The sequence below is a fragment of the Liolophura sinensis genome, chromosome 1, assembly GCF_032854445.1.
Source record: "Liolophura sinensis isolate JHLJ2023 chromosome 1, CUHK_Ljap_v2, whole genome shotgun sequence".
Lineage (NCBI taxonomy): Eukaryota > Metazoa > Mollusca > Polyplacophora > Chitonida > Chitonidae > Liolophura > Liolophura sinensis.
The window spans coordinates 70,206,040-70,230,136 of NC_088295.1; the positions used below are offsets into that span (position 1 = coordinate 70,206,040).

A 24,097-nucleotide genomic window follows, 5' to 3' on the forward strand; every position below is an offset into this window, starting at 1 on the left:
TTATAAATGACAGCAGGCTACAAAATTACAAAACAATACCAAAGTTGGTTGATTTGAGTCTTGTAGAACATGCTAACCTAAGAAAGAAAAGCGATCATGCTAGCACATACATGTACATGTGTGAATATGTCTGGCGCTAATATGACCACAATACATTGACTGATTGATTGATTGGTATTGAATGCTGTGCTCAATAATCACAACACACAATGAAAACCTAAGTCTAACACATTTTGACACTGCATGTGAAATGATGAAGTACATAAATATGTAAAGATGTGCATACAATCTTTACCGATACCTTATGGTGAAGGTTCACAAATAGGTGCTGTTAGAGTGTAGACAACATGATTGAAAGCTGCAAACTGGAGGTATGTGCATGCGGTTTTAGATGGTTACCATCATGCCTTCCAACTTTAAACGTGTCCATACGTTTATGAAGGTTTATGTCACATTTTTAATAAGCTGAAGCTACTTATCCATTATCTTGTTCTAGGCAAGATTGGGTTACAATTGCATGTAGCTGTAACCTTGTCCACTTTAATTAAATACATGCAATATAAATTTCACCACTGCGTACTGAGGCTAGGGTTTGAAAAGATGCTTACTATTATTGCCAACCAGGTAACACTTTCTAGAAAATACACACAAACAATGTGGAGCACTGCCTGCCTAAAACAAGTTAGTCATTCTTTTCTGTACTACATGTACGAGACTGTTTCCACACAGTTGTACTTGAAAAGTAAAGAGGTAGTTTACAGGCACAGTTGGGTAATGGCAGGGAATGAGGTCTTTTCACACAGCTTGGAACTGGCTTGTGTACGCAGGAAATATTGAGTTATGTCCACTGGCAAAAATACATACACATATATATTCATGGCCACATTGTATTTCCCTTATCAAATATATACCTATTCATAAACCGATTTAGTTTCCCTTAAAACACACATACCTATCCAACAATCCATTTACTTCCCATAAAGTTGTGTGTTGTATGTAAGTTAACAACTGATAAAACATCTAAAGAGTGTGCTTATGTTAATGGCAACATTGTGCTGAACACTTTCATTAGTAGCCAAATGCAGCCAGGCTTAGTGCCTCAACAAACATCTCCCAGCATACACCGTTACCTTCTTAAGCTTGTACTTTCTTCTTATTCTAGCCTGTGGCTGGAGAGAGAAGCATGAAGCACTACAAGTTAGGTTAATGGTTGAGGTGACACATTTTCATCACCAGAATAGAGAATTTACATCTGTGAGTCACTGTTGTCTGCTTGATTGTCCCATATACACTGCTTTCCAGTATGAAGTCAGTATTGATATGATCTTGAAGAAGCCAAATTGCGCAATTTGAAAGTCATATGAATTTTTAAAAGTACTGATGCATATTTAGATACCAGTGCCTCTAGAGCATTTATACATGCACTTGTATTTATACTTTTTGGCCCTGAGCTTCTCAGCCAATGTTCTTGATACAGAACTACACTTTTAAGTGTAAATGTATGACAAAGTAATGAGACAAATGGCATACAGTAATGAGACACGTGGAATAAAGTAATGGGACAAACAAGAAGGTTTTACTGCTGGAAGCAAGATGAGATGAGCATGAACACAGATGAAGCAACATATAAAGCAGTGAATAACAAACGTGATGAGAAGCACAACTTAAAACAAAGGTTATCAATACTGAATTCACATCAATAACCCAGACACAATTACATGGAAGTAATATTGACGATTGTAGATGACTTTTAAAATGTAGAACTGTAAGCGATTACACAAAAACACAAAACTAGTATGGTAGAGGTGTCTTCTGGGCGCGCTTTAGAGTACACACTTGGAAAAGATTGTGGCTTAGGGAGACAAGTGGACAGGTAATTAGTGCTTGATGGACATGAACACACGTTGATGTACCTCCGAGGTTTTTGCGGACTCGCTCCTCACTGGTCGGGACCCTGATTGTAATGCGGACGCTGATTCTATAGAGGTGAGACGATGCTTGGTGTAGGCGTCTGATTGCGACCGTGGCAGGTTGACTCTGGAGCTGGAGTCAGGTGAGGCATAGATGGACACGGGAACAGAGCCGGTCTTAGCGTGCCGAGGACCAGCTGGTAACTACATGCAAGAGAAGATCAGGAGGGGCGCAGGTCATAGTAAGGGTCTCACCTTACAGGTCACATGCCAGAAGATGGGTGGCTGTCCAGATACATCCATACCATCACTAACGACACTTTAACGCTAACTGTTATGTTTAACACACCTTCACCTTCCACAAATACAACACACATACCATAGAGACGAAACTGAAGATTCAAAATACTGCACAGTGCATGCCATATGAGAAGACTTGTTAAATAACCTTGCAGATCTTCAGAACATTGGGACTACTTTTTACACTGTTGGGTCACAAGCAATACTGTTAAGAACAGACGACCATGCAAGGTTAAGAACGGGTCAATCACAGGGTGTATACTGAACACCACCCTGAACAAGATGCTGGTCGAGAAGATAATGTAGACCAACAATCCTTTATTACAGAACTGGCAACACGTTCGTTAATACCACTTACATGAGCTTCACATGAGGGTAATCACAAGAAGTAACATACGCATCTTTATTTTGATCACTAAAGTGCCAAACATAACATTTTTTTTCCTAACGAAGTTCATAAATGATCAATCCCACTGATCAAAATATACTAATTCTTGCAGAACTGCAGGTGAATCCATATGTACAGTTTCATTACATTTGGCTGAGAGATTTTTAAGACATTGTGATGATAAAAAATACTGACAAAACAAAATGAAACATTAACAAAATTTCTTTTCCAAAAACGCTTCTTCCTCAAGATGAGATCAACGAGTTTACCAAAATAACTACAGCAACCTCTTATCAAAGCTGGTCAAGGTTCACAAAAGTGACCTTTTACACTTTGGAAATCTCAAAAATGGATCTCTTCAAAAGTCGCAAGTCAATTTTATACATGTTGTCAAGATTAATGACATACTGTATCTACACTGCATCATTAATCACAAAATTAAAAGCAAACAGAGGGAGTTCTCTCCCTTGCAGATAACTACAACATAGCATTTACTATGTTACAAACTACAATCTAATCACTTAGTATGTCTTCTATACTTCACAGCTGAGTTAGTTCACAACAAAAAGCTCTCTAATTGCTGGCTAGTAACATTTTTTCATGTTTTTTTTTTAGGTTTGTAGAGCCTGCACTCACTGTGAATCCAATCCTCATGCACCCCCCGGTCACCCATTCATACAAAACTCCTCAAGATCTTAAAAAACTTGCATATTTACGATTTATGCATGCCGAAGTGTGGCTTAAGATGTATAAATTTCAAGTGACAAGTACATGGTGCAAAGTAAATAAATATTCTATTTCTGACAATGGCCTGTGATGTCATTCTGTATGTAGTAACATGGAAATATAATTGAAGCACATCATTGTGAGAAATAATGCAATGGTTTCAAATAAACAGGCAAAAATGTAGAAGAGACATACCCAAGATGGATGACGATATGTGGGCTGATCGAACACATCCTGGTTCAAAGATGGTTCTAGAGAATCACTAGTACCACTGTCTCTGGACAAGTTTGATAAGCTGATAATCTAAAACAAACGATGGAACATACAAGATCAGGACCGGTTGAGGCTGTAAAAACATGTCACTTGTAGGCTTTTTTTCTTTTCCTTCCATGTTAGGTGTATACAAATGGATGCATTCCTACGGAGTTCTTGAACATATTTCTTCATATCATGATGCTTCATGTTACACTCAACAAAACTTCACTTATATGGTGAGTTAAGGCTCGGAAAAAGAAAAAGACACCAGGAGACAACAACATCAATATTATCAAAGAATACATCCACATCCTCAGGTATATGACTTTTTTTTTCTGTTGTTAAATGGTCTGCCACTCACAAGGATAATTTGTTTTGCTGCAGGGGTGGTTTAATTGTTGCCAATGGTTGTTAGTGTGACAGCTTGCAGTTGTACATGTACTTGCAGTTGTGGTTGTTGCATCCAGCCGGAATCAACACTGAGACAGATCAGCCAGCAAGGGCTGGTATAGAGAACTGCACTGACTCTGCCTACCACAGTAATAAGCATACCTATTTACACTTACATATGAATCTGTAGGTGATACTGAATGTAACTGGTTCTCTAGAGTTTTCACAGTCTTCAATTTATCTTCTAGAAGGCCTTTTAACTTCTCAGGATTTCTACCATAATCTTTATCCTTTCTTATATTCTGAAATCAAACAATGAATACTTCATGATACATTTGAAATATTTAATAGCGGTATTTCCATTTCGGAACTCTGAAGAGTCCATATGTTATCACTGTCTGCAGTAATCCAAACTGAGAAATCTTTAAACCTTAAAATCCTTAAGCAAATAAATCTTGACACATAGCACTTTATGTCACAAAAACAAAAGATTTAAGCATATAAATGTTACAGGTACATATGCACAAGAAGACAGCACAATACCTGGTATTCAGCAATAGCTTTATTGTGCATAGCCTTGAGGGTATCCAGTTTAAGCTGTGTAAGTTCCTCCTGTTTTCGAGCCTAATGAAAAACATTAATGGTTAAATTTATGTTTAAAAGCAGTTTAACAACACTGAACAGATTATTAATTCAAAATTTCTACACATAAAGGTAAGGACACTACTTATTTTAAACAAATAATTTCTGTACCAACTCTCTATAGACCTCACCATTTGAGTACCGTATAAATACATCTTGTCTATCGACAGGTTTGCATGTGTTCCACAGCAGCTACAGGAACATGTATGTACATTTTTCAAATAGATCAAAGGCAATAGGAAAAGGAGCAGCAATAGGAAAAGGAGCAGCAATAGGAAAAGGAGCAGCAAATCATACAATCTCTGTAGTCTTTACTGAAATAAACTGATGAAAGCAATACTTAGCAGTTTTGTATTTCAATGTCAATTATGAAAAAAATTATAGTTAAGGACTCCAAAAACTGAATTTCTGAAGAAACATAAATGTCACAAAATACTACTTTTGCTGCTGAAACTTTCATTTTTCAGTAAGATATCATCCAAACCTTCCAAATTACTCAACTGGTGAGTTTAGTTCATTGACTGCAGGTATAGTCCAGTCACATTTTCATTCCCTCTACCTTAATACATGTACCTCTGCTTTTAGAGAAACCATTATAATAAGCCATAGAATTTTTCATCAACGAAACACTCTGCCATATGAGAATGGTCAAAAATAAAATGCTTGTAAAGAGGGAGAAATTTTTAAATTTTTTATCTGAAGTTTTTTTTCGAGGAAAGGCAACTTTCATAGTGGACGGATTAACATCCACCCTACAGCAGGTTAAATACACTTCTATTTTAATTTCAGCTAATTTCACACTTTAAATGCTAAGTAAGTATCACCAGTTCAAAACAATATTTTTTTCCTTCCCCCAACTTTAATATGTGTACCTCTGCTTTCAGAGCTGTTGAAAATTATGTGAAAGTTTATATGTTTATCAGTAAATGATATAATTTTTTCACTAACTACTCACCCTTGTGAGCTGCAATCTGTCCAGAATAGTGTTAAAAATTTCATGCAATCATAGTTGATCCACTATACTACAATCCATTAACTACAAGTAGACTGAAGTCCATAATCCAGTAGATCCAATGATAAAGTTTCACACAATACACAAGTAAAAGACTCCCGATGAAGGCAAGATAAATCAAATGTTTTCCCTTTTTGGAGTTACACCACTTGAAGTCCATGTGTAATACTTTACTGCTGGGCCTGCCGTCCTAGTGGTGAACTGGTTTATATCAGAGATTCTATGATGTCACCATTCTAGCAGCATGTGAATTATTTGGGGACTGAACTTAAGATTTTAAAGCAGATTTTATTGTTGAAAGATCTGGTGAACTGGTATAGTGCATCCCAACCTACTAGATTCGGATATAACATAAATCCCATGATTCTTACTCTGTTGACTTTTGTTTTGAAACTGGAGACAGGTGCATAAGCACAACGTGTATCATGTCAGGGAGTGAGTGGGTTTAATGTCGTAATTAACGAGTTTCCAGTCATATCACAACAAAGGAGTCCTTAAGGTGCATGTATATATAATGTGCCTCCTTGTTGCAGGACTGATTTCCCCGCCTCTCTTATCTAGCGCTGCTTCACTGGGACGACTTACCGAAGGCAAGTAAGCCGCCCCGTCCAAGCCATTATACTGATATGGGTCAACCAGTCGTTGCACTATCCCCTTAATGCTGAACGCGAAGCGAGCAAGCTACCACTTCCTCTTTCAAAGTCTTAGGTGTGATCCGACCCATATCATGTCATGGAGAGGAAAACCTAACCTTCAGCAGTGACACTATACCCTGGAAACAGCTTGTGCTTCATAGATTAATTAGTCTAATGGATCATCGCAACAGAGGGAATTAAAACCTGACAAAAGAAAGCCTGCACGTTTCAGCAACTTACATCTACAGGCTGTGGTCCAGTGATACTCGTTCGATCTGGTGTGGATACAGGCGTCTTGTCCACAGGAGGGGAAGTGGCCTTCACAGGCGGCGTCTGGGGCGAGTCCTTAGTCTGTTGTCCTAGAGGTCGGCCCAGCAAAGTCAGTGCCACATAGGAACCCGCTGAAATGTAATTGTTTGACCAGTGAATGGAAAGACAGATTCCATTATATAATTGATTTCTTATCATTCACACTGGGACACATCCCAGCTGCAGAAAATATGTTTCCTATACGTATTCCAGTTAGGTTTCCCATCATTTCTAACTGGCAATAATTGCAGGGCGATCATATTACCCACACATGCACATGTACCATCATCAAATTGAAAAAAAAAAATGACAATCCTCTTATAATCTGCATCTGTTACTTCCATACTCAAATTCCAAGTGACTTGTCCATTGTACAATAAGCTGGATGTCTGGATGCGCGTCTCAAGTGTTGAGAAATCATACCTCCATTGACGTCAACTGTGTCACACTTGAACTTCTTGACGATATTTGAAGAATTTAACACCGTGGGCTATACTAGCTCATGGTTTGACTGACTGGCATTAACCCTCAAGACATGATCATATGAAGTCCACACAAAAAATTCTATTTTGAATACTACTCTGAGAAAGGAACTCCTTCCAGGTGCCTCATAAAGCAATGATTATGCTTTCTAATTAGTAAGAACAGCTACAAATACAATACACTTGAATATGAGTTAATTTCCTCTCTTGCTATTACAAACGTTTTGTTTAACAACTTATGCCAAACCTCCCCAAAACTGCACCACTATGACATAATTTAACTGTCCATACATATACTGATGTTTAAAAGCTGCAGTATGTGTGCATGTAGTTTGCTAAACAAACATCACAGGTAATAAGACAAAAATAAGCATCTACATTGATGTAAACATGAGTGCAATAGGGTGGCATACACATGTCAAGTACACAACTTAGTTTTCACTTTTTCCAATAAAACTATGTGAGAACATCTAATTACTGAAACCAACCAGAAATACAAAAATCTTGAAATGCATGGATCTGTATCAGGCTTTATAACATAAAGAAACCTGGACGGTTAGAGAATGTGTGTTTTTCTAGCCTACACGTAGAGAGTATGAGAGGACTGCCATGAATCATTAGTGGACTGGAAAACCAGGCGGACTGGATACTCGGCAGCTCTCTGCAACAATCAGTTGCATCAGAGGCAGAGAGGCTTTGGCTTATTAAAAGACTTACTTTGTGGGTCATGATATAATTAGCCTATGAGATGAGAGCCTGGCAACACCAGAAGCCAACTGGCAGAACTAATAGATGTTAATTAGACATAACCAATATATGTATGCATCAATGCCTACATAGAGGCTTGATGAAACCGCTTCCCATGTCGACAGACTTATCTTTCAAGGGGCACTATGCGTAATCCTCGGTGGACATCCATCAAGAACACTGGTAATTACATAGAAAGACTTCCTAGATATGGACCTGCACATTCATAGTACAATCACTGCATGTAACTCCTCAATAAATAAATCTGACCACAGGCATGATGCATGTTTTGGCATATTAAAGGAATGTTATCTATCAGGACTGGTTATATTTTATAATTTCTGTGACTTTTCCTACACAATGCATTTAGTCTTCAATATTTTCACTAATTATGTTATAAAAATTTCATATGAAGTTATACCTTACTGGTCGATTTAAATGAGGGTTAAGAGTAATCAAAATCACAAGCTTAAAAAGGCAACTAATGATTAATAATAGGCATATACCTGTACAAGTGCATATGTAGACAATTGAATTGTTTAGCCTTATCAAGTAAACCCTGTACATTTGTAGCTCGCAGCAAATCATACAGCAGAAAGATATTGTAATGTTTAAAACAGGTTGTCCAAAACCTACATGTTGTACTTATCTTACAAACTAACCACCTGAAAATAAGAATAAGTCCCCATCATTCCCTGAAAGAGCCATGTTAAGATACCTACTGAGGGTTGTTAACAACTCTCAAAACAGGAATCATAAATTACATGCATTTAGACAGACAGCTTATCTTGAGGCATACAAAGAATTGAAGTGCAACTGTGAGCTGCGTAGGCTTAGGTGACTGTGTTACCTGGATTCATAAACTAGAACGTGATGGCATGCCAGCAGAGGTTGTTTGTCCTCCTCTGTCATACATATCTTTACATCAGCACAAGCCCACCTACACAAAATTAATACTAGCAACAATTAAACACCTAATTACTGAACAGGACTGTATCACATGTTAACCACAGTCAGTCAGCATATGGCTGCAAGACTCCATGACAACTGACATCAGCCAGATGTAGCCTGGCCATATTCACAAGAGATATGCTCTAAAGATGCAAGTCTTAAGAGGAGATGCTATCCTGCTTTCTCTCAACCTTATCACTCTAACAAGGAAGACTTTTGTTGGCATGAACTGGTTTTACATTTGCTATTACAGCTTGCTGTCATTACATGATGTGTGTGCTTTTCAACATCTTTAACCAGACACTGAGGCAAGGGTTTCAGATTTAATCTGGGGAGTAAGGTACCAGTATATTATGAATCACTAGAGAGGAAGTGCAGCAGGCTAATCAGGGTTAAACTTACTCTTACAATTTCAACTTGGTGATTTGCAAGGCAAAAAGCCAGGCTCTTCCTTGTTGCAGAAAGTGGATACTTTCTGGGCACTTACTACAAGCGATTGAGATACAACAAGCTATGGATACATATCATGGTTATATAATTCTAGTGAAATGAATAATTTATCCTTGTTGATCAGATCTCTAGAATGATATATGTGATGCAGGTGACTGCTTCCCACAACAATGCATGGCAGCCAGCCACTGAGTAAAGTTACAAGTGAGCATAACTATTCCAGGACAGCATAAGCAATGGGTAACAGTCAGTGGTACAATTACAGATGTCTATAATTAGGACACAAATACATCACTTTTAGACATTTTGTGCTTGTTCGTTTAAAACAATTTTTTGTTTAAACTGTTTACATCCACTTAAAGCAAAAAGATAATTTTTTTAAGTGGTCACTTGCTCTGTTAATCTTACTGATAAGTCCCTTGCAATTACTTGGCTTTCGTTTGGACAGATAAACAGAAAAAGACAATTAATAAAACTATAATACTGTGCAAAATGTTACAATGGCATTAACTTGGATAGTTCAAAATAAATGACAAACTGTATCACCATCACCCAGGTGAACAGCTATCAAGTATAAGTCACAGTTAAGTATGAAAATGCACATGTTTTCACACAGCTGAGTGGTATTATAATATGGCTGCAGTGTTCTGTGCCTCACTGAATGCCACAGCATGTAGGTCAACATCCTATCACAGCTTTACAGCATGCTAGGACATTTGAAAGGAACTAACCATAACACACAAAAATGTGGGATTTGTGATCATTGGCATAGCTTTGACAACATGTCACTGAAGTGCAGCTGAATTTATCATTCACATGTAGTTCTCCCAGCATGTGGGCTGACCTCATTCAACAGGTAATATATAACCACACCCACTGACTGGCATGTATATTCATGTATATGACAGGGAGGCAGACAGACACAGCATTCCAGCTGACATTGTCAGAGGCCGCATCCACATAGTGATATGCTCAATAGGTTTAACTCAGATTTTTCTACTACTATTAAAAATAAAAAGCTAAATGTGATCAATCTGCCATGACTACCATGTACTTGGAATAGCACAATATAAATTGGGGGTGGGGGTGTGATGGGGGGGGGGGGGGGAATGGGATAAGTTTTCGACCTTGTCTGACCCTATGGTACTGTCTAGATAGTGTGTTCAGGGACCAGAACACAAGTCTGCAAATTCAGACAACCTCAAGTCTACTCATGTCTTATATACCAGACCCTAAAGTTTAACCAGCCCTCAACTATACAGGCTCATTCAGGAAGTGTATATAACACAGGTATCTCTATACTGTGGCCTGGCCTGATAGGTTGCCTGTATGCAGAAACACCTTGACAGAGAGAAAATCAACAAAGCATGACAGACTGAATGCCTGAACAGGAATGTGCCTGCTATTATTAACTACAGATATCTAGTACAAGGCAGTGATAGGGCAGAGTTCTTGTCAAAACACCACAAGACTATATTGCAATACTGTGCTAAAAGTTTCTCAATTCCCAACATCAAATATTATCTAAAGCCATGTTCAACTGATGCGAACAACACTGGTGTAAGATCACATTCAGGTTTGACTCCTGTGGACAATTATTTTTGTAAAAATAAAAAATGTTTACAAAGGAAAAATTAAGTGCGTTTCTAATTTCTAAATATGTTAAGCTAAATGTCAACATTGCAGTTATTACTGGTAAGACAAGATTGAACATGTTTAAAAATACAGTGATACATGTACTTCCTGAGCCATGTACATTGAAATTATCATGACTGTACACTGTGACCATTCACAAGTGAACATAAGAAATACTTCGACCATCTCATAAATGTTACTTTAAATTTGATTAGTAAACAAGCTTAAGAGTAACACTTCACTCAATTAAATCTCAATTCAATTAGCAATCCATATGTTGTTCATTAAAGCAAATGGCTAGAGAGACTCGGCAGGTTCTGAAGGAAACTAACTGCCTTATGTCGACTTTCTAGCGCTCATGGCATTGATATGGGTAATAAATGTTAAAATCTTAACTGATTATTCAACATCATACCATGCATATGCAGGGACCACAATAAATATTAGTGTGCTATTGATCTGTAACAAGATACATGCACTGGTACTCTTTCTCAATCTACATGGAGCTATGCTGTCTATTTTATGGAGTGTACATATTCTGAGATCTGACCTGTAAACTATTGTACCTTCAGAAAATTGATCTGAATTAGAACTTTATAAGAAAAGTAATATGTGTATAATACACTGAAGTCTTGCTTTAGAAACTTACTCATGTAAATGTCTTGGAAGACACATAAGCCTTGGTTATTTATTGATGAACCATTGTACCAATGGTTACAGTAGATCATTTATCTATTTATTTGACTGGTGTTTTACGCCCTTCACAAGAACATTTCACTTATATGATGGCTGCCAATATTATGGTGGCAGGAAACCAAAGCAGATTAAGTTGCCTCTGATCAGTATAAACCCATACAATGTACACACTTTGTTATTACCCAAATGCTGGACGAAGAGGCCGATGCTTCCTTCAGCATGTAACTCTTGAACAAATCTCGCAAGTAGCTTGTGTTCCCAAGGTTACCACTTAATACCAGAATCAAATTGAAACCATATGGCTGAACAGCTTTGGGATCAACTAATATTGAGAAGGCTTGTAGATAACATGGAGGGCTGAGATAAAATTCACAGGGCAAGGACGGATAATGTTAAAAGTCATACATCAGCACTTCAACGTATTGACTGTTTTATTAGGTTATGTTTTAAGGTAAATTTATGTTCATGTTGAAAGTAGCAACACTAAATAGCAAACTACCACGACTGAACTATTTTTTTTTTATAATTTTTTTCTTTTTTCAACTAACAAGATAAGATAACCGACTATGCTATTAGTTTTACTCCTGTCAGACTGCACAACAGGCCACGCCCAACCATACTGGAAATTCTTTATGTTTATATGAATGAGTAGAGCACACATCCTGTTACACATGTATGCAGCCAGTATACCACATGCTTTTCCTTTGGTGTGGGCAGACTGATCCAGCTTAGTGAACTCCCCCACTCACGATGTGCTCCCTGTCAGCCCTGCATTTCTGACAAAACAAAATCTCTCAAATTTTGTACAATAAGTTAATGACTATTTGTATCAACACAAAACAGTAAATTTGACGCAGAAAAATCATTCTCTGTACCGGTATACTGAATAAAATAAAACCGCTAATAATATTACAACACAAATAGCACAAATGACAGGTCATCAATGCATTAACTGGTGGTATGGGGTGAACCGCCTGGATGAAGTCATCACACAAGAGCTGGTGTATGTGATGTGTATTTATACACTGGATATACAAAACAATGAACAGCACATCATCCAACTATTACACAGCTTACCATGACCAACCATGATAAGTCTGGGGAGTTTATGTTGGAGGCAGACCACAAGGTAAACACACATACACTGCTGGGTTGGCAGGTATCCATCTTTATCTAAAAATACCAGTGAAAATACTGACAAGCAGGAAAACCAGATAAGGGTTGTGGAAAAGACTGGGTGTAGAGTGGTGAATCTTCTGTGGGCTTTAGTATTCACTACATCTGTCGGTGACAATGGTGATGGATTATGATTACTATACAATGAGCGGCCAGGTGATAATTGCTCAGGCCAATATTTCTGGTCATGGTTATTTATAGCTGTAAGGGATAAACTTACTAAAACAAACAGATTAATATAAGTCGCAAATATTAAATGTTAAACCTGAATTCATGGCAATACAGTCAGACACAATTCTGAACATGACAATTTATTTGTCTGCTTAATGTCAAAATGTGCCCAATTAATTACTTTTCCATAGGGTTGACAATAACATTATATTTATATCCCACTCACTGCCTAGATAACAATACCAAGAGGTTTTGGAACCAAACACATGTCCCCACCTCCAACCATTTCCAAAAGCTGATCAGCTGTCAAAAACCTCACAAGATGATCAGACCACTGGGCAGATGAATAGACAGACATACATGTACACATAGTGCTTCAAAAGTTCAGTGTAATTAAGCTTTAAACCAAAATTGATCAAATTTAGACAAGCACTTCTAAAGACACCTAACAGACACTGTCTTCTTATACAATTTTATACAAGCAGACATACTTCACAAGTTGATCTTGTTCTGGAGATATATGTACATGTATGGTGGCAGTGCAGACAAGGTCAGGGCAAGTATGCCACACAGCACAGACACAACAAATATCTCCTAACTGAACCATAATAAGCTTGTTAAATATATAATTACCACGTATACATTGTTCAAAATCATAACAATTACCTGACGGCGACAGTCATTATCCCCAAATAGACATTACCAACAAAAATCAGGGCGTCATTCACAAAACAAGTTGTAAAGAGGCTGTTTTCAATGTCAAAAGAAATCACAAAACCGACCTAATGTACCTTCTCTTAAACTTGAGCTTATACAAGAAAACACACTGCATCACTTGCATTGCTTTCATGTGTGAATGGGACAACAGTGAAGCCAAAATAGATAATAAAGATGGCAGACTACAACACCACAGTAGGTATGCTTATACAACCACATACACACTACCCAAACACCCATGTCACAAGGTGTAACCGTTACAAAGACCCACACCAATCTTGTCTGTCCAGGTCAGAAACAAATGCAAGGACACAGACCATCTCTCTTTGCAAACACATCAATGCACACAAAGTAACAATGCACCTCAGGCCATGAAAAACAAACTTTAATGTTGGATTTGTTGGTACATGTAGAATCTTCTGTAATAGTGTACAGCTGGGCAAGTCAGACTGAATAGACTCCCTGACCCCCTTAACCCTCAAATAAACACAGCACATCATTATGAATAAATGTTACTGACCTACTTTGCTTCTCAATCTCAAAACCCCCCCCCCCAAAAAAAAACAACAACAACAAGCAATTACAAGTATTTCTAAAATTCTGGTTACAAGTATGAGCGAATCTACCAACAGCAATTATTTATAAATGGCACCAATACTTCTTGTAGAACACAGATTAAATCATAATATAACCACTTTTCTTCCTCAAAAATGATTGACAACTGCATAAAAAAATACTGATTTTTACAAAAAATAATTATATTAAAATTGATGACCATATTTTCATAATGCAAATCACAAAAGGGATATTTTCCCATGCTTTCAAGTTTATAGATGTGATGTTTCAATTTTTTCTAAGTGGCCTTAAATTACTTGAAACAACTATTCTATAATCATCAGCTTAGGTTTTTATAAAAAACAAACAATGCAGGTATCTGTAGAAATGCTTAAACTACATTTACAGAATACACCTATACAAATTCATTTAAACACCAGCTCAGATCTGTACCTGTTTTAGTGACAGCTGCAGATGCCCCAGCTCCCTTTTTTGGTGACTTAGGAGCTCTGGGTAATTTCCTTCCACCCTTTTGTTTTTGGCGACTACCCTCCATATTGAATAGGAACAGTATAGTCAAGGAGACAAAATCTGAACGGCGGTTGAGCTTATGATTTCCTGATACATTGCATTAAATTTCACATGGTTTCCATCATCTTGAACAGCTCATCAGAAGGTTGCACAAACTACTGTATTCAACAGGTGAACACTATGTTAATCACATGAGATCACACTCAACAGCACAAGGCAGACAGCAGATAAATCTCAAACAGTGAAGAATGCTTGGGTGTGTTACTGGCCACTGCAATCAGATTCACTTGACCTTTGATGCTCCCCAACTGTGGTGCAAACATTGAGCTGTGTGATACAAACTAACCTGACTAACAGAACAAACTGCTTTGTGTCTTCACTGCACTGTGATCAAAACTGTCTTTATCTCTTCTCATAGCTGATCTCGCCATTACGCACCGACAGGATCCTCCACCTGTAAAAGTACTCTAAGTAACTTGTAGGTAACTGCACTGGTAAACGGATCAGGTCTCCTTGACAAAATGGAGAGAGGCCAATGCGCTAAAACAGATCCCTATTCCTGGGTGGGTCCCCAGGTACAGCATATGCTCCTTGTTGTGTGAAACTCGTGATAACTGTGTCAAACAGAAATTTAAGATGCATCAGAATCAGCAACATAAGTTCTCAAACTCCATCCCAGTACATTATTCCTTGACGCTACATCCCCAGGTGCATCTCAGATCAAGGAAATCTCCACCGGGCTAAGCTACATGTATACTACTGTATGTCGTTCCACTCCCTGTTCATCTTAGGTGGGTTTACACAGCAAAGAGTACCTGTCAGAACAGGCCAACTTCTGGCTGTCTTAGCACTGATGTGTGGAAGAACAGGCACAAGTCCATAGTCACAGGTCTGGGCTGAACACAGCTGCTGTTTGTAGACAAAAGTCCTTGCCACAGAAGTCTAACCACTTCAGGTGTGACAAAAAAGATAGGGCCTTGTAAGCCCACTTTACACCAGGCTACTTATCTCAGAGTGATCATTTATGACGGATGTGTCCTATCAATAGGACATTCTCAAGTTAATTAGGGTAGCTGAGAATGACGTCACCTGCCAGGTAGACATACAAGTACCTGGTTAGAATAGAGATGACAGGCAACAGAACTAGATGTACCTGGCTACCTCCAGCTCCACATTAAAAACACAGGACTGTCTTCCTTATATCAGTTATACTTCTACTTTCAGTTTCCTGTCTTCTTTCTGAAGAACTCCAAATTATTAAAGACGGATCTAAAAGCACCACAATTGAAAACATCTATAACACAAAACGTCCCTGTTTGAATTCATCTCAAAACACATGTAGGTCATAAGCAATGAAGCTAGTATACAAGCCACCACATACAGAAGGCCAGGTAAATGTCAGGGGTGGACTAACATTGCTGGAACTCCTGTTCCACTGTCCTGCCTTGGTCCTACTGGGGGTTTGTCTGTTGTCACCAGATCACAGCTAAATGCACCGATACGCATGAATGTATAAGCCTACTTTCAGCCAAAAAAAGTGGTAAATATGTGGTTCAATTGTTATGCAGGTATGATACAGAGTAACAAGATAAAACCTGTGAACCAGAATAGCATGGGAGCAGTAAACTGGCTTTTCCACTTTTAAATCTTCTGGCTGTAAACCTTGATGTAAAATATACCCGCATCTCCACGTTTCATGTAAAATCTTTGACAACAGATATTATTACAACAGAATTTTTTCATAGTCTGAAGCCTTTGAGGTTTACATGTAACTTATAGGAGCAATCGGTTGAGCTACCAGTATAGGTAAGTATTGAAAGCTGGGCTTTACCCTGAAGACGGTGTTGTCAGTATTCAGGGGCTTTGACCCATGACCGGCTCACCTCAACCACCTGACTGACACCAGCATGTAACAGCTACATACCTGCATACACACTTCTGGCAATAGACATAATAACTACCTTACCTCAAACATCTTTAGGAGTAGACCATACAACACTAACAACAACGACAACATACGCAACTGCTCAAAGCAGGAAGTACATGAACCTATTTTAACACATATATCCTGGTTAGCTGAGGGCATGTTGCACATACACACATGACTATGTGACCATTCTGAAGACACTCTAGACTATTACATAAACTGCCCCATGATACAGATGTAAACATTAAGCAGACACAGCCCTCTTTGTTTCAGGACTTCCAACTAGTCAACCGTAAAAGAAACATTTTGGCTGGCTTTACTTCAAAACCAGTTTTCATAATACAACCCCACTATCCTAATTGAGTGAATAAGAAACATTTCTTCCACAAAAATGTTACCATTCTAAAGTGTTTGAAACCATAAACTGTTGTTTTCATAAAATTAGAACTTCTAACTTTGACGACCAGGTTTCTAGCAACTTGTGAGCAAATTGTAACGGCATGAGGACATCGTGCAAATGTACCAAACAATTCAATTTTGTTTATAAATATGTTGGTGAACACTGTATTATAAGTTAAATGAACAGAAAGACATCGCTTCAAGAATGTTCATCCTCTATACTAAAGTAATACACTTTAAAAACATAACATGGCAATTACATGTAGATCTTAAAATGTTGTAAGGGCAGTGTGATCTAATGTGACACGAGCGGTGTAGTGATAAAATCATAACTCATGTGCTGACATTTTTGGTTTTAAAAAAGTATCAACAGGCAAAAATATTTGAAATACTTGCATACATCTGAAAGCAAAACCAACAAAATATTCAACCATACCAACAGTGTTAATGTCGCTCTGATAGAGGTACAGATAAAATACAGATGCTGTATGAGAGCAACACAGGCATAATAAAGTCTACAATGGACCTACATTTATACCCATAACAAGCATGGGATACTTATCAGACAAAAGAGTTTCTGTTCAATATGACTTTGCCTTCTGGCTATTTCTATCATGTACATATTACTAATCATTTAGCTTTTCATTGCCGACAACTGCTTAATAAAATACCAGAATCAGATTTTCCATGATCTATACATGCCTATCTAGGTCTGTAGGAAAGGTCTGAATTCATCTCTGTATATAACAAATAGCTAGTATTTACCCAGCAGATGTAACTACAAACATTGCCTGTCGGTGACCATGTTGGCTAATCCATTACTCAAAGGTAAAAATTCATTAACTGAAAGCTCAAGTATCAAAAGAAAATAACTTACATGTCACTTTGCCTTGAAGCTGAATCAAAACAGTTTCACACCCATCAATTTGGTTAAAAATAAAATCACGGAGTAAGTATACATCACTCTGCAATACGGAGTATCCCACATCACATTTTCTCCCCACATAGCAGCCATACTCAATCAGGAAAGGGGCACATGTGTCAGATGAGACAAGTTAGCATGTGCTAATTTATTTGACATCACATATTACTTGGTATAAATACATGTATATTGGTGATATCCCAAGAGTACCAGAAGGTTAGAGGCTAGGTATAAAGTAAGGTATAAATATACCAGGTAATTCAGCCAGCAAAAAGTCAAGGGAATCTGTGGATCAGGACAAGTTATTCATGTCATAACCTATATGTATCCTGAGCCCATCAAGTACAGGGGCTGTTTGAAAAAAAAACAAAATATAACCAACAGATGATTGTGTAGCACTCCACATCGTAAATATAAATCCTGGAGATGTACAGCTGTCCAATAATAATCCATGAAGCTTAATACAGAAATGCATACTGGCTTCCTCTCCGGCCATATGTGGGACGGTCCGTCAGCAACCTGTGGATGGTTGTAGGTTTCCTCCAGGCTCTGCCTGGTTTCATTCCAGCAGTGCCATATCCAATATAATGCCCTATAAACAACATTTATTGCCCACCTAACCCTAGGGAGAAATGCATCAAAACCCATATAAGTGAAGAATTGCTTATTGCTAGGAAAATGATAAAAAGACTGCCCACCGTGATTGGCATCCTTTGAACTGCGTAACTTTAGTTGACATACATATACATGTACCCATCCACTATTGACATCATTCATCCTGCATTCCTCCTATACATGTAACAGTCTGGTATAGTATCCACAAGCCTGTCCCCCAGTCCACTGTTAGTGTTCATCCTTCAGCTGTGCTCTCTCATCACTTCCACTCCATTGGTAATTTCCAGCTGACTAACCATCCAAAATTAAGTGCTGGGCTCACAACATTACACATACAACACAAGCAAATTCTATCACAAATGCAGATATATTCTAAACATTTTTCTTGGGTATCTCGGCAATTAGTAGGGGCTGTAAAGATTACATAATTACATTATTATTACTATTATTACCATTTTTATTATGCAAATTTAAACCAAAAAATATGCCACCATAAAATCCACAGTTCTTTCTCATAAAAAAAAAAGAGAATCGAAAGACCAAAACAGAGATTAATACGACATTGCTTTAGAATGGATTATATACTCTCCTGGCTTTCACAATTCTGGACACCAGCCAGTAACATGTGAGATATGTAAGCCTGTTATCATGTGTACACTGTTTGTTTTATTACAATCACTTCTAATCAACATCATTCCAAATATCTGGCTATGAATAATTGTTTGACTTTGAGCCTGCTGGTCACTGTAGCAGGTGCTCATGGACTTGGTACTGATAAATCTACCTCCCCAAGCTTTTATATCTTAAAGTCTGTAGACACTTTGTAGAATCCTAACTGAAATGCATCCTTACTTATCAGGTCTAATTTAGAATAATCCTTATCCTCTCTTACAAACTTGATATGAGGTTGTCCAAGTGCATTCAGCAACGCTAAGTAATTTTTACTTCACAGATCCAATACCTACACAAACTCTCTTACTCCCTGTGAATGTGTGGTGACAAAAAGCAAGCGATTCAATGGGCATTCTGTTTATCAGCAGTTTGATAATCTCTCTACTACTCAAATCGTAGATGTGATCCTTTTGTGTCTCAGGCACAAATTTTACCATAGCAATGTAGACGTTACCAAACTATTAAATGTCGAAAGAATCTTACAGCACTACTAGTATGGTAATAAACAGAAAAAAAGAAATGGTTGCCATGGTAGTGGAACAGCATAATGTCTGTCAGCAGTCTATAGTTGGGCACATGAGGCCAATGTAGTATGGTTTCCATATGTCTTGTACAATGCATCTACCAACAGGACATTTATTTTTTGAATATAAAAAACAAACAATACACAAATAAATCACACCTAGGATAAACTGGTGGAAAAAAAAAAAAAATTCACAAACTTTCAGGAACTTGGCACAAGGAAAAGCTGGATATTCAACATTGCTTTACATTCATAAGAGCAAATCAAATAATTTTTGTTTACTTCATCTTTTTTTCTCCCAATTCACATACATAAATCTCATTCATCATCGTCTTGAGAAAAACAAACATGAGCCCAAGCTACAAGAACAAATTCAAAGAAACATCAGTAACAGGCTAGAGTTTATTTAAACGTAGAATAAATTGCCTTACATAAATATATATTGTGTACTTTTCAGGACCAATGGTGTTATGTATTTAGTAAGTATTAGGACAGTGAGACATTTATTAGGGTCTTTATCATAGCGTGAGTGGAACAGTGCCAGGTTTAAAAATATCAGCAGCTGGAAGATAAAACCTAATCAAAAAAAAAAAAAAAAAAAAAAAATCCATGACAATAGTAGACGTCATTGGGCCTTACCAATAATGTGATCTTATCCAGCTAAACAACATATGTTTCCACTGTCTACAATCCCTTTATTGTATGGTACATTATTTTAATCTGAACTACAATTCTTCTTTATTTTTCTAAGCAGTGATTTTCCATTATGCTGTTACAGAACATATCTTGTACAACAAAAAAATTACAGCATGTGATTATGTGTATGGCAAATAAAGCTATATATCACAAGGGATGCAATTATGTGAATTACAATTATTGAAGTAACGCAAAGAAAATCTCCATATGTGTCACCTTATCAGCTGTTGGAGAACCTTAATTTTAATCTTCACAACTTCATTTTCCCACATACGAGTCATGCAGTTACCAACGAATTCCCAGCAGTATTCCCTTGTACCTAGCTACTTTCTATCTAGGTACACTGGTTCTTAGCTTCTAACCAAGGTACATATACTTACAATGTATGGTCTGTAAACAGTGGGAAGTACGATGGAGACAGAATTCCCCTGACAGCCAGTTTGATCTCACTTTGACTTTTTTAACATCGTGTCATAAACCTGTCATGAAACATTCGCTGGCTTTTTCCAGTTAAAATGGAGTCAAGTTGTTATATGAGTAGAGCAGAGGCACACCCTGGCTCAGTAAGCAAACTATGATGACCTGGCAAGCTTGTAGGTGGTATACAGTTTACCTTCTGTGTTTCACACTATCCCTTACATATATGTCATTGTTCTAACATCCATCAGGCCAAAAGAGAACAAGCTTTCTCCTCCTCAACTTGAAATCAGGACACTCCTATAGGATCTCAGCTTAAACAAAACTGCTCACAACTTCAGCAGTCCAACCCAAATAGTGGAGTAAGATGGCCACCACATGTTCCTAGCCTGCTGCAACTGAGTGCAGCTCATGAGACCAGGTTACTGCAGCTACAGCTGGCTGGGCCCTAGCTTCATACTGCAGTATACATGTACATTCACACACATCTCTCAACTATAGATGCACAACTATCAAAGGAAAGAGCACAAACTTTACAAAGAGTCTCTAGGTTTAGTGCTTTACCCATGTTTACACTTCCAACTTGCCTATCTGACCATCTCTATGGTATCATGGGGTACCATTCCATTCACTCTCTTCCATGTACATGAACATAACACAGCCTAAGTAAAACCATATCAACAAAATATCCCTTGTACTCATCAACATATAATTTCCAACGGGCAGGAGCTTGAATTGTCGATGGCCCTGGCATTCCACTGCACACTTGCATGAGCGGAGGTAATCAATATTTTATGACCACTGCTGGGGATATCCTTATCAGATACCAAAAGGCTGATTCCAGAGTTTTCCTTTCATTGACAAAAATGATTATGCTGTAGTGTTATTGGAAAAGCTGACTGATGTCACATCCCGAATGCCCCAAATGAAACATCAGAATGACTATCTGATTGTAAGCCAAGTTTTTTTAACAAGGGAAAAAAATATGCCAAGCTCAAAGCAATAATATAATGAGGAAAAAAATAAAAACTTGCACCCCAACCCAATGTAAGAGTCCACCTACTGTTTAACAAGTTTCAAAGTTTTGACAGATCTTCTGTTGGGGTCGTATTCCATTTTCTAAAACTCAGGTGTATGGATGGAAAGAACAGCTGAGGTGATGTACATCTAACACAAAGCCTAGTGTTAGCGCAAACCACAAACACATCCTCTCTTGTTAAACTCGGAAGATCATACAGCTTTTCCTAGAATGTATGCCACACATGTACAGGATGTAAGCCAGAATTAGACAATCATGTACAGTACAGTGAACATGGGCTGGAGTATGGAAGTCAAACGGACATGACACACTGACAACCTAACTAAGTGTCATGAAGGTGAGCTCAGTCAGTCTATCACACAGATGAGGTGACATACTCTGCAAGCCCCTATCAACCTACCTTAAATTACAGGAAGTGTGACTGGTATCTCATGTACTCAGCTTTGCATTATGTACATAGCTACATGCGCTTACAATAAAACATAATATATGTATATTTAATTACAATAACATAACACAACCAACATGCTTTTGTACATATTTACTTTTGTAATCGGGATGTGTTAACTTCCACTTTGCACAATAACTTAATGCTGTACTTGTTCCTAGCACTTCACTGTATACATGTATAGTGGCAATGCCAAGCATCGAGGTCCATGGCATACAGAAGATAGCAACATCTGGTTCAGTTTATTCTAAAGTAAGGCTATAAGTTACGGTGGGTGCGTTCATTTATGTTGAGCTTGTCTCTTGAAAAACATTGATTTTCGTCACACTTAAATATCACAACACTTTGTCCATGTCCAACTGAAAAGAAGTATCAGTTGCTCACCAATGTCCAGATTACATATTCTTAAAAGGTTTTACAAACAAAATCTTGGGCAAATATAGATCAAAGAGGCCTTACTGAACCGCTGTCATGAAATCACACTGCTTCACAATATGCTACCTATCTGCTACGAGATCAGTATTTTGCCAGTATGAAAACACAAAGTCGCATGAGTTCCCAGACAGACAGATACTTGGTCAATTAATCTACCGACAAATTCCACATTTATCCACATTTATTCCACATTTTGTCATCACAGACCAAATGCAGCTGCAGCCATGCATTACCAAACATAAGCTTCAATTCTGCAAGTACACAAATCAAGGACTTCCTCGTTTAACAACTGTGGAATTGATAGCTTGTCAAATGAAATGGGCCATATGCCCATTGGTGCCAAGTACAACAGATATTAGGGTGTCAAGTACTACATACATGAGGTGATAATTTCATAATAGTTCCTTACCAACCAACGTCACAACCTGTGCACAGGTGAGTATCAATGATTCCACTAATCACAGACCGTACTAACATTGTCTTGGCCTGCCCTGACTAACTCAATGCAAAATAACATAGCGTGTCCCTGTGAACTCAGTTACACTCAGGAAAGATATACAAGTTTCAAGGAATATAATAATCCATAAAAGTGGGTTTCCTTACAGTACTTAAAGATAAAGTGTTTATGACTTCGTCCCACATAACTGTCATACCTTCTCAAGATTGAATTACAAACAGGATAACTGGGCACAGAAACCAGGACATATATACATGTATATATATCAATACTGTCACTGTATGTAGGTCTCTCAGGTGAGTGAGCATAGCCCTGTCTTTGTACCTAGCCTCACCAACCCCACCCAACGCACAACACCTCTGTCTAGCCTACTCTATGAACAGAAAACCTTTCAGGCTTCAAAGGCAGTGGGCAATACCCACCAACACAGCAAAGTTCAGCTATATATATATATACATATATATACATATATACCCTTGACAGCATGTTTTACAGCAAATTGTTGCAATAAAGTATATAACGTATACCCCACCCCCTCCTTCCCTTATTAAAATTAACAACTTACAAAACTGACACAAATAATGTAACCAAATAAACTCAACTCAAACATACTTTTCCTAATGTACTGATACACTGATTTCAGAACCAGCCAATTTACATTTACATGTACTCTCTAAAACAGAAAAGAGCGAATAGATGATATTTAAACTTACTTACATAACAGTCCTATAAAGTCAAAATCTGATCTTCTGCATATATGTATGACTTCAGCTCAGTCTGGCCAGAATTGTTTTATGTAGGTAACTTCTAGCATCTTTCAAAGTTACAGCATTATCTTAATGTGAGGAACCCAGGATACAGGTCAAGAA

The 24,097-nt window shown here is 37.7% G+C and overlaps 1 protein-coding gene across 10 annotated transcripts in view; it reads right to left on the reverse strand.

Moving 5' to 3' along the window:
- The window catches only part of LOC135482364 (rho guanine nucleotide exchange factor 11-like), a 79,974-nt gene that overhangs the window by 32,498 nt on the left and 23,379 nt on the right, over window positions 1-24,097 (reverse strand). For 6 of the 10 annotated variants that reach the window (XM_064762307.1, XM_064762306.1, XM_064762308.1 and 3 more), the window contains 5 exons: window positions 6,499-6,659; window positions 4,513-4,593; window positions 4,146-4,271; window positions 3,520-3,627; window positions 1,914-2,114 (listed from right to left, as the gene is read on the reverse strand). In XM_064762307.1, coding sequence (XP_064618377.1) covers window positions 1,914-2,114; window positions 3,520-3,627; window positions 4,146-4,271; window positions 4,513-4,593; window positions 6,499-6,659 — 677 coding nt within the window. Of the gene's footprint in view, window positions 1-1,913; window positions 2,115-3,519; window positions 3,628-4,145; window positions 4,272-4,512; window positions 4,594-6,498; window positions 6,660-14,600; window positions 16,497-20,812; window positions 21,175-23,180; window positions 23,253-24,097 lie in introns of those variants that run through there. The other 4 variants (XM_064762312.1, XM_064762315.1, XM_064762314.1 and 1 more) reach the window with 4 other exon arrangements.